The sequence below is a fragment of the Bactrocera dorsalis genome, chromosome 6 (assembly GCF_023373825.1).
Source record: "Bactrocera dorsalis isolate Fly_Bdor chromosome 6, ASM2337382v1, whole genome shotgun sequence".
Lineage (NCBI taxonomy): Eukaryota > Metazoa > Arthropoda > Insecta > Diptera > Tephritidae > Bactrocera > Bactrocera dorsalis.
In genome coordinates, this window is record NC_064308.1 from 23,541,919 (window position 1) to 23,554,495 (window position 12,577).

General features: G+C 40.9%; 1 protein-coding gene across 8 annotated transcripts in view; it reads right to left on the minus strand.

Moving 5' to 3' along the window:
* Positions 1–3,585: 3,585 nt before the first annotated feature.
* Positions 3,586–12,577, minus strand: part of LOC105226455 (eukaryotic translation initiation factor 4 gamma 3) — a 78,295-nt gene continuing 69,303 nt past the window's right edge. For all 8 annotated transcript variants that reach the window (XM_049460069.1, XM_019990572.3, XM_011205331.4 and 5 more), the window contains 10 exons: positions 7,684–9,108; positions 6,284–7,569; positions 6,004–6,223; positions 5,780–5,940; positions 5,238–5,703; positions 4,948–5,177; positions 4,742–4,888; positions 4,460–4,682; positions 4,292–4,393; positions 3,586–4,235 (listed from right to left, as the gene is read on the minus strand). In XM_049460069.1, the coding sequence (XP_049316026.1) occupies positions 4,162–4,235; positions 4,292–4,393; positions 4,460–4,682; positions 4,742–4,888; positions 4,948–5,177; positions 5,238–5,703; positions 5,780–5,940; positions 6,004–6,223; positions 6,284–7,569; positions 7,684–9,108 (4,334 nt within the window). In that variant the 3' untranslated portion in view covers positions 3,586–4,161. The remainder of the gene's footprint in view (positions 4,236–4,291; positions 4,394–4,459; positions 4,683–4,741; positions 4,889–4,947; positions 5,178–5,237; positions 5,704–5,779; positions 5,941–6,003; positions 6,224–6,283; positions 7,570–7,683; positions 9,109–12,577) is intronic.

Here is a 12,577-nt window from a genome sequence, read left to right on the forward strand (position 1 = left end):
TCTTAGCCAAACGCCCCTCAAGCGTTAAAGAACGTAAAAGTTGACTCATCTGTAAACATTATATTACTCCAATAATTTTTCCTGCGACCATTGCAACTTTTTTCAATGGTAGTAGAGGTTTGATTACAGTTTAATATCGTATTTCCCATGTTTTAGAGATTCCTTTTTTAAAGAAAAGTATTTTCGCTTTCTTTATACTGGGAAGTTCTTTCTTCTCAAAAAGAGAACAATGTCTTTGTCCTCACTTTTAAATATCATTCGATTCTTCTCTCTTCCAGGTTTGTCATCTACGTCTCCAGATTCTCCATTAAACATTAAAACTTGTATTTATATTATTTACAGTTTTTTAATGGTCTATTTGTAACCTTTACGATGCTTCGTACAGATTTTGGGGTCTGATATCGGTGAGGTGCAACTTTTTAAGAAGCAAACGTGTTATGCAAAATTTCAAGTCGATATCTCAAAAACTGTTAGCACATATACGGAGGGACGGACATTGCTAAAGTGACTCTGCTCGTCACGATGACCATTTATATATTTTATATGGTCTCCGCCGCTCCTAGCATTTTTAAACTCCAGGTTAGGTTAGGCTAAACTGGTAGGCAATAAGTCATTGCTCCATTGTTTCCCAGGTGCCTTGCCCTTAACAGTTTTACCGTTTAAACGATCTGTGAACGCCCTTCTACATGGGTGTGCCGCGACCAGACAGTGATCTGTTAGTCGAGTATCAGTAGGAATTTTGTGTACTTTCAATCTAGGGGCTTACAAATGAATTTTGGGGTCTTGCCTCCAGGTACCTCGTTCCATCGTGTTTTGGTTTTCTTAGCCATCGATCTGTCCAGATCGTCGTATAGACAATACATGGGTTTCCCAATGTTGATCACGTTACCAGTTTAAGACGGTTAATTTTTTCTTACAGCTCCCGTTATGCACAGCGCAGGGAGCCGCTGAACCTTTTCCATTGGCTTCCGATAGATGGATTTCCGCACGCCTGTCCCCCATACTACGTCATCATAGAGCGGAATTGGTCTAACAATAGCAGTGTATCACCAGTGTATGAGAGAGGGAGAGAGCCCCAGGTTGTTCGGAGCATCTGCCTACACGTATATAAAGCATTGCGAACTTTCTTCACTCTTTCTTCCACGTTGTGCTTCCACAGATGTTTGCTGTCCGAGACTACCCCAAGGTACTTGGCGCGGTTCTTGAGAGATAGTTGTGTCTCATTCATCGAAGGGAACATCCATAGAGGAATTTTGTGATTTCTTGTGAACACAAGCATATCCGTTTTCTCTGGGAAGGGAATATCCATTGAGGAATTTTGTGTTTTCTTGTGAATACAAGCATATCCGTTTTCTCTGGGTTCAACCCCAGTTCTGAACTGTACTGAGAGTGGTGGTCATAATACTGCTAATGGTCTGTAGCTGTGAAGACTCATCCTTGACATCCTTCACTACCACAACCGTCAGATCACCTGTGACTTAAATAAATATGGTAAAATAGGCTATAATGTTATGTAGTTTTGTGACTTCAGCTCAACGACCACGTTACCCGATGCAATCCATAGTTCCTGGACTAAAGCTCTTTCGTAGCCGCACTTCTCTAAATTGAGAAGAAGCTCGGCAAAAGCGATCTTACTTTTGTGGAGGTTCACTTGGAGTACCTTTAGCTCTTGGTTCTGGATCATCAGACCGACGATCGACTGGGTTCTTTATCTACCTCCTGTAGGACAAGTGAATTCGCTATGATAACTTTTATGCGTATTTTTTTTTTTTTGCAGTCCGCGGGTTGGCGTTTCTTGAGGTGAAGGAAGAGCCTTCCAACGACCCATGTCTTCTTCCCGAATCTTACGTACAGAATATCTTCTGCCGCCTTATTGGTATGGAGGGTGTTTTCTTTGGTCTTAATTTTCGTTCATAGATTTTGCCACGCTTAACACCCTCCAGTCGCTAGTTGGCACGTCCGGATTCAGTTACTGCAGTAGCCGCAGAGCATGTTTCGAGTCCACCACCCGAGGGATGGTTAACTTCGCTTCCCACACCCATGTTAGCGTCGCGTCGTTGTTACATATTAGAACTTTGACGCCGTTAAGCTCCATCAAATAACGGAGAATTTTGGAGAATAGGGCTTCCAACAGTTTCATTTTCACTACTTTGCACCGTTCCTGTGACATTTGTCCTAGCGGATTACTGCGATCTATGAGCGCGACTGTCAAATGCCATTTTGGTATCTCATTGGCTGCCGCCGCTGCTTTGGACGTTGTTGGTTTGTCCGCGTGCTTGACGTCTAGCTTCCCGGCTACGTCTTTGCACTTACTTTTTTTTAAGAGCGCCTTCCTTCGAGCGCTACCTCTTTGCAGTTAGCACACGCTGGATCCGAGGCATTGCACTAGTTTCGAGTGGTGAAGTGTGGCGGGCCCTTCCTGCTTGACTTCTTCCAGGGACCCCTCTTGTTGTCAGAGTTTGAACCCTCGGTTGCCTGCACAGGACAGCGAATAAGCTCTTCTTGTGAGTTAGTGTTTACATCGCTTTCTTGCTCAGAACCTTCATGGACTGTCGCATCCGTGCGCTGTAAAACTATTTTGGCAGTAGTACTACAACCACCTCAACCTGCTCCCGTTGCAGTGGAAGTGTGGCCGCTAGCAACCTCGTCTCGCATCGAAGTTTGGACTGTTATCCCAGCTCGCTTCGTTCCTTCTTTCTCCTCCATGATGAGTTTTAAAAATGGGGTAGAAACCCCCGTTAACGTTGTATACCTACCGCCAGGTACCTCATTAGCAATGGCCGTTGTATTACCCAGTCTTCTACTTCTGAGGATGCATGTAGAGCAGTCAATATAAAGGAATGATTGTGAAAATACATTAGCGTTCGCTAGGACTTGCGAGCCTCCAATGTAAAGACTCTGCCAGGAGTCGGTTTGATATCATGACATTGTAAGCAGCGACACCCATTGCCCAGTTGATACCCACGCGGAGAATACAGCTAAGAGGATTTTTGCCACCAGGCCAAAGGGAATTGTTTTGGGTGTCATAAAGGGCATTAATGCTGAAATAAGAAGCGCTATAGTGAAGGCATTCAACAGCTCAAGTTTGTCCACCTCATGTGCAGTCCACTTTAATATCTGTCGATTCGACTCTAGTGTGAAATGATGGAGCTATTGCCACACACCGATGCAAAAATTCGTTTTTATTACGATTAAGGAGCACTCAAACATTCCTGAGAATCACCAATTCGTTGTTTTTGTTGGAATATGAACTTGCGCGGCACGCACTTTGCTCAGAGCTTGCGTTTCCTCAGGGCGTCCACTGCCTTTATTGTCATCGGTGCTTATTTCGCCACTTTCCAACTTAGCAAATCTCTTTACAAATGTTGGTTTCTCTGATGAAGTATTTTTCCCACAAAAAGCAGGCCTAGGAAACATAAATAAGTGGGAGTTAGCCTGTTTTAGTACAAAGATCGAAGTTTTACATTGAGATTTCCCAGATAGCCACTTTTACCTTACCGGAATTTAATTGTTTGGATCTGTACGCTTTAAGCTTTATTTTAGAAAAGGTTGTCTTCGGTTATATACGAAAAAAAAACAATTCAATTTCATTTTTCATAAAGTTTATGATTTATATATATTCATTTAAAAACTTGTTTACATTAAGCTTAGTTATTATATTTTACATCATTAATCTCTCAGAGATGTATCGTGAACGCCAGTATAAGCTTTAAAGATGTTTTAGTCCTTAGCATGATTTGTTTGAAATATACGCTTGACAATTATCAAGAATTTCATTTTCTTACAATCTAATATATTATTGATTCCTTAATTTGCATTGTTTTAAATATGCTTAAGATGTTCGCCAAAATATGTTCCCGAAAATAAAGAATCCAAAATAATTGTATAAGATTAGCTTATAACACTATTTCCATATTCATTTTTTTTATTTTTTATTAGGTAAGACGTTAATTTATTTTCACCCAAACTTTTCAATTTTTATTTTAACGGTGCAAAATATATGCATATCATTTATGGTTTGTTTAGACTATTTCACGCATTTACTTATAATAGTATGTGTTAATGGTTTTACAGTAGATAAATGCGCCCCAATTGTATACACATTAAACATACAACAGGTCTTTATCGAAAGGCTTCGGTACATGCGAATTTGTTGATTCGTTAATTATTTTCGTCGCTGGTCTCACTGCTAAGTATATGAGTAAAAAATGGATTAAGTCCTTTGACAGCAACACCTAAAGAATTGAAAATTAACTTACGAGCTTATAAAACTACTTTTAAAGGACTATACCTTTGCCAGCTGATTGATCTTTCGAGTCTCGCCATTTAATAAATGAATCTTGCGGTATTACATCAGCATCGTATAGTTCCCCAAAAAGGTCACTGAGCAAACCTACAAAAACAAAATATTATGTAGTGAAAAATTGAAACAACGTTGCTAAAAACAGGCGTCTCCTACCTCTGGGATGTTCTAACCGAGCTACCAGCAGCTGCATGGCGTACAAGCATTCCAATTCAAATTCTTCTTTTGAGTCAATATAGCGTTGTAAAACAGGAATGCAAACCTTTTGAAAGCAATTCACTTCTAACTTGTAGCTATTTTCGCGGTATGAAATCGCGAAATCACATAACTTAGTTGCTAAACTTCTGATAAACTGTTTACCAATATCAAAAATGTTTCCCTAAAAAATATATATTGTTTATGATTTTTTATGAATAGGCGCATAACTACATTACTTACGTTAATGCAATCTATTATACAATCTGCCGGGGCTTCCTCTTTTAGTAAATGTTCGACGCTCTCTGCAACTGCTGCTATATGGTCGTCTTTAGACCCGTTTATTACTATTGTAGGTTGTAGTGTATCGTTCTCAATGTATTCGAATTTCTGTATAAAATATGATGCAAGTTGTTGAATTATAAAATGGTAAAAATGAAACTACCCACATTTGTTTGTATAAAACTGTGGACGTCACTCTCAGGCATGAAATCTGTCCATTTGCTATTTGACTTCTTCCACATTGATCGCGTAAAGCTGGGACCGATTTGACTCAAGCAGTATGCTAGATATGTTTTTAAAAACTTTTTCCCAAGGCGTGAGTCATCACTTGAGACTTCCTTTAATTGTTTGTTCCACAAATCAGATATTGACAAAAGCTTTCTGCTGATTAATGGCCCTATAAAATGAAAAAAATCTTTGTTAGTTATGTAGGCGGAGTTAACTTATGCGTAATTACCTGTGAATTGAATGATATACTCCCAGAGGTTAGGAATATCAACCGATAAGTCACTGGCTATTTCGCAGAAGTGCTTGTAAGCTAATTTAAAATGTTTAACAGATATAAAATTACTGTGAATTAAATATACAACTACATTGCCCAAATATCGTCTTTGCAGTTTCCCTATATGTCGCAAATGCAAATAATCTGTCATAATGTAAGATATAAGAGCACAGCGTTGATTCTCTTTTACTCGCAGAATACAGGATTCTACAGAGCTTTTTAGTGTCTTGCTACTCGATCCTATATCTACCATATCTGAAACAACCGATTTAATGACTAGAATATCTTCGTCGTTGAGCTTTTCAAACACAGCCACCGGTGGCTCAATTAGTTTCCCACTACTACTATCCGTTTGTAAATTTGAATGGGAATACGAATCAATTCCGCGTTGAGGATATAAAGATAGCCCCGCACCTGTTAACTAAAACAAAAATTACATATATTAATGTGTATACAAATACGCCACGATTTTGTGAATTTCTGTTTATCGGTTATACCTTAGTTGTCCTGTTGGATGACATTTGCTGTTGCAAGTATTTGTTGTGGCTTGATGTCTTCGGTACTGATGACGTAGACAAGGCTGAACGTGTTTGTTGAGCACCTCGTGATGATGAATTCTCTCGCGACGTTTGAGAGGAACCAGATCGTGGTAGCATTCCTACACACAAAAGATATACATACTTTATATATATATATATATTCCTTATAATTCAGATAATACCATAACGGTCACGTTCTATAGATCCTTTGTTATATGAACCTTTATTACGAGGTCCACTTCGATCTCTATCATTACTTCTATTAGTATCATTAAGTGTAGATAAGGCTGCAAAAGAATTCGTAGGTGTCGATGAAGCTGTTGAAGATTGCCTTGAGCCATTTGACCAAACAAACAAACCCACACCGCCCATTTTTTTGTTATCAAAATTATTGGCGGTGGACTGCAAGCAACATTTTTAAATATAAATTTCACTCAAGTTTCATAGAAGAAGCATACTAACCAAACCCTCCAGTTTCAAAGGATCCAAAACACGACTACCTCCTTTGCTGGTTTGAACGTGCCATGTACTATCATCGCCATTAGAATTAAAATGCAGGCCGCTCGCACTATTATTGCCACTATTTCCTCCAATTGGCTGCTGACGTCTCATGCTACTAGTATCTCCGCGTTGACTATGACTTCCACCGTACCCGGACCGTGCATCGTTGAACCTACCCCCACCTCCGCGTTCATCTCGTTTGCCACCCGAACCTAACGAAGATCCACTAGAACCGCCGCTCCCCCCTCCTGACATCGTTCCAGCATAGTTTAGATATTGTGAAGATAATTGCTCAGTTTTCATTTCTTTCTCCACCTGTCCCATTGTTTTAGGAGCTTCGTTTCTTTTAGATTGCCATTTATCTCGACGCAAATCAATTACATCTTGCAACATAAAACGGACACGGGAGCTAACTTTTGCCCCTTCTTTGTCAGTTTTCGATGCTATCGCTTGCATGCGGTTCATGGTCTTTTCTAACGAATAACAACGCGTTGATTCTTTGGTGTTTATTGGTGTTTGCTCGAATTTTTCTCCAACCGTGGTTAGAAGCTTACACAAACATTCAAGCTGATCTTCCGAATTCGGATTTAACAGAGCATCAATGCAAGAATTGATAATTTTTCCAGTAAGCATAGAGATTTTGAAAAGTTCTCCGATGAAACGTACTGTGCCACCTGAGCGGCGGCGAATTTTTCGTTCCTCTTCTTCTAGCTGCGACTCCAATTCTGCTTTTTCAATTAAATCCGTACATTCTGCTATTTTTTCAATAATTGGCTGCAATTTTTTCTCTTTTGCTATACTTTTCGTAACATTATATGTAAATTCGCGTTCAGTTTTGTCAAGTAATGCTGCTCGGAATTGGGCAAGGTTAGTCTTCGTACCACTTTCCATTCGTTCGTCTCGTCTCTTTACCTCGGAAATCAAACGATGACATAAACGAGCATAAGAGACTGAAAAGTTTGGTTCATCTATCGCTTTTTCAAATACAAGAACCATTACATCTTCCATTTTGTCAGGAGTATCGATTTTCAGTTTAATTATTTCTTCAACTAAAGCATCAAATTTCTCAGGTGTAAGCTTATTTAATATTCCACGGATGCGACGTATAAGTTCTTCTTTTTCGCGTTTTGATTTAGCCTCTGGATCACCCTCGACATCACATTTATCCAATATTCGAGGACGCCAGGCATTGTCAGTTTCATTTAATTTAACGTCCTGGTTGAGTGAAAGGTTCACAAGTATCATTCCTATTGAGAGAAATTACGAGTTATGTATATTATGTAATACTTCCATTATATTAATACAAAATATTACTATTATCAGTACAAATATTTCAAAATTGTTGTAAAAATTATCATTACCATTATTGCCTTTTATGCTCCCACGTCCATGCACTCCTGACATAGATGCTTGCTTATTTCCATAGCCATCGGCTCCGGATACATTTCCAGTAACACCTCGATTAGTGCTTAAGGAACTGCCCATACAATGAACACGTTGTTTTGATTGGCGAATAAAAGATGGCATCAAATTAGGCGTAGGTAATATAGATACATTCTTAACTTCAGGTAGCCGACGAGATGCTATCGCCTCACGTAATTTTAGAAGTTGTACTCTGTCGTATTGCTTTTTCCCTGATGGATTGTTGGGTGACCACTGACCCTCATTATAACTAATCAGAAATTCCTGTTTTACAGACTGACCAGCAACACTAGAAACGTTGTTATTTTCTGAACAGGTAATATTACTAGTAGACTCCTCCTCTTTTGCACTCATATTTTCTCCGATGCTAACGTTACTATTTTTAAAGTCATTGGCAGAATGCTGTATTTCCGCTGTTTCGGATGTAAACTTTTGAACATTTGTTGTTAACTCCCCAACCCCACTAGATACGGAATTTTCAATAAGTTGTTGATGATCAGTCTCGTCACACTCATTTGTCCTCTCAGAATGTTTTGATCTTGAGCTCTGAGGCTGTACGATTTGATTTTGAGCTCTGTCTTGGTTTTCTTCATGTTCATTGAACGGTGATGTGTTCACTTTGGTGTTGTATTCCACTTTAGAGGTGTCTTCCCAATCACTAGTATTCTGCGCTTCACAAAATGATAGCAAACTTTTCGTCTCAATTTCAACATGATCACTTTCAGAAGATTGTTCCGTGCCACTATCAATATTAGAAATACTTTTATTTCCTTTTATTACATCCTGTGTTTCCCCTGTAAGTTGCATATTTCGCCCTAGTATATCAGTCCTCTGTAGGTGTGTATCATCGATATTCGTTGTAATTTCAGGTAAGCTGCTACCGGCGGAATTCAAAATGCTTAAAGTTGTTGCAGATTTTTCTAAGTCCCCATCCTTATTAGATTCAAAAGTTTGAAGTTGTTGTTGCAATTCTGAAGACACTGAATCTCTATTAGTACCCAAAGCTACTGCAGAACTTGGAACACTATTTGATGTCTCAACTGTAGTAGTCAATGTTGAGGTGGAAACTTGTTGCGGTTCTGAATAATTTCCGTCAGCAACAATCCTTTCGATACTACTACTATTAATTACGTCCGCAATAATATTTACATCTGCTGATATTTCCTTCTCTTGATTTACTTTTTTTGTTTCTGACAAAATATGGTGTGCCTGTTGCTGATCGGTTTGTAAAAAGCACATTGGCTGTCGAACACAGTTGGATTTTGCAGAGAGAACTTCTTCTATGTGTGATGCTGTATGGGGCTGATAATGTACTTGTTGTTGCAATGATCTACTTGTTGGTAATGTATCACTCGATTCATTTTCTAAAACATAAAAAAAAACGATATTTTTATTTCGTGTTATGGGATTTAACGAGACTAGTTGAACTCAATATGTCCCTCTGTCATTCGTGCAAGAAATAACTTGGGTAAAAATATTAAACAATTAATACACGTGTTCTGTTAAGCGAAAATTAGTAAACGACAAATTAAGAGAAGAAACTGTGACTTAAAAAGTGTGCCAAACCCACCCTATAATATGATGTAATGGGATAGTCATGCTTCTGAGTTAGGAGTTACAGCCGTAGGGCTATACCTATTTCCAACTCTTGCGTCTCGCCGCGCACCCTAAAAGCGTGAGAAATCCTTGTGGAAGATGCGATAAAAGAGAGCAAGCGTAGTCACACCGACATGTTCGATTTAAAGGTATTGCTGAAGTCGAATTGCAACTTCTGTTCACCAGGGGTGCGGCTGCGAGTGAGCGTCGGTCTTGAAACAAGCGGCTCGCTATATTGGGAAGATGCCGCTGCCTACATGCTATATGTCCTCGTAAAAGCAAAGACTGACATCACCGACGTCGCAGAAATGCAATGAATGGAGCAAGGACGGACACGACTAAGTCCTCGTAACATTTACTACAGCGGTCATATAAAGAAAGGAGCGCAAATCCGGTGGGAGATTCGTGGTGGAAGAAGGACTCAGTTATCTAGTGATGGCATTTACTCCGGTGGATGAGCATCTAGCCACAATCCGCATCAGAGCAAAATTCTTCTTTAATAAAACAGTGATTTGCGCCTACGCCACGACGGAAGAGAAGATCGATGTGACCAAAGCCTTCTATGAGCAGCTTAGAGCGCTTCTATGAGAGCTGCCCTCGACACGATTTCAAAATCGTGCTTGGCGACTTTAATATGCCAAATATGCCTTCTATGAGCACTTATGACGACTGCCCATGCCACAATTCCCACGACAGCCGGTTCTACGCACCGGAATTCACTCGGATTTCATCCGACGGCGATCTAACCCCGTTTGCACTGGTAAGTGTTAATCTGTGTTTGTCGTCATTGGAGCAATGCCTTGCAGCAGGGTTGCTTAGTATCCTCCTGACTCGTGCCGGCATTGAATCCAACCCGGGCCCTAAGGAATTTTTCTGCTGCGTTTGCTTAAAAAGGCTCAATCCAAGCTGCAACCTCGGTCAGGTGTAATACATGCAATGGATGGAGCCGTTTTAAGATAGTTGCACTCATGAATCGGGAACGTGTACCGATAGCTGCGGTCCAAGAAACCAAGCTAAACAGCCGCTCAGATCTTCTGAGTTGTGCCAGTTTCAACGTCTTACGTAAGGATCGCGAGCGAGATAATGGTGGCGGCCCAGCCTTCATATTGCACAACACCGTGCAATATCGTGTTATCGATGAAAACATTGACCGCAGGGATACTACTCCAGAATGTCATGGTATAGCTATCCGGTCAAGCGATGTCGAGCTCGAAATAATTAATGAACACATCCCCCCAGTTAAATTTTGCCCTTTAGGCTATCACCCGAATATAGGTGCGCTACTTCGCGGTGAGAAACGTCTGGTACTCGGCGACTTTAATGCGCACCACGATCTTTGGCATTCCTGCCTGTCTAATGATCGTAGGGGGATGGAGCTGGCGGAACAGATTGACGACTCGACATTCTGCACAATGAATGACGAAGCCCCCACCAGAGTTATGGGCACCTGTATCAGCTCGCCCGATATTACCATTGCTAGCGGTGGTCTGATAAATAGCATAACCTGGCGACCTATGCTAACTCTCGCATCAGACCATATGCCCATAATTATCTCGATCGAGAAGCCTCCTGATTTCGTTTCTGTGGACAACCGCACCTTCATTAACTTTAACAAAGCTAACTGGGTCGACTTTACAGAATTTACTGAGAGCACCTTCAACGCTCTGTCCACTTGAGCCTAGCCAACCAACACCATGGATTCCGAAAAGTGCACAGCACCACCACAGCACTTAGCGTCATAAGCGCTCAAATAGTTCATGACTTCAACCAGAAACCACCCTGTGAGAAAATGATCCTCGTAGCGTTGGACTTGTCAAAAGCTTTTGACACTGTAAACCACACAACGCTACTGCAGGACATCGAAAAAACTACGCTCTCTCCAGGACTGAACAGGTGGACCATATATAAATATATATTATACTGAGAAGAATTAAACAGGGGGTTCCGTTGGGTGATGTCCTCTCCCCACTCCGCTACTGTTTAACTTCTAAATCTCGAAACTCCCACAGCCACCAGAGGGAGTTCCCATAACCTCGTACGCTGATGATTGCACGATATTGACAGCGGGCAATGGAATCGATGGCATGTGTTCAAAAGTAAACAGCTATCTCTCACTAACAATAACTCCACGAAGGAATAAAGACTTGGATTTAATATTGCAGTCGATTGCGTAAGATGCCGACTGTTAATAATCCTAAGATTTTAGGTGTAACATTTGATAGTCTATGCTCCTTTACTCCTCATACGACCGCGATTATCGTTAAGATACAGAGCCGCAACAAAATGCTCAAGTCGCTGGCCTACAGCACATGGGGAAAAGACAACGAAACGTTGTTGGTAACTTACAATGCAATCGGCCAGCCCGCCGGTCCTCAATTACGCCGCACCAATATGGTCGCCCGGATGCAGTGGTACGTAGATGAGGAAACTTCAGAATTGCCTGAACTCAACTACGCCGACGACATCGAACAGTACGCCGACCGGACTTAGGACGCAACTAACTTCCGACAGGTACTGACCGTCATTCACAGTGGATCTATCAACACCTTCACCGACTCTCTTCCATTAAATGGCGTTCTTGGAGTCAAATCACCACCCATGGCAGACGAGGAGCTTGAGCGACTCGAGGAGTGAAAAACGCGAGTGACCCTTGCATTCTGAAGTTATGGAGGGAACACTTATTCAGCCTGCTGAAAGGCAGTGAAAGTGTAACATGTGGATATAGCGAACCCGATTCCTTAATTGATGACGATAAAATAGATGTACCATTGCACGATATAATGAGGTTCGAATAGCAACTACCCGCCTGAATAACTACAAAGCGGCAGGAGCCGATAGATTACCGGCCGAGCTATTCAAATACGGCGGGTAAAGAACTGGCAAGGTTCATGCATCAATGTCGGCCAGATGATTGCTGTGTAAGCTGACATTGACCAACACCAAAAGCTCCCTCAGGATCAGGAAGTACCTCTGGACCGTATTATACCAAGCGAGGTTTCAAACAAAGAAACTCCTTTTCGTGCGACTTCGTCAATCTATTTCTGAAGAAAATAATACAAGCTGCACAGAGAAATAGAAAAGATACAATCTTCTACATATGTGATATTGATATCATTGGCCTCAAGATCCACGCGAAGCGTATGGACCTGGTTGTAAACAAGAACAAGACGAAATATCTCATGTCATCAAACAAACAGTCATCGCATTGGTTCACACGTTACGGTTGGCAGTTATAAC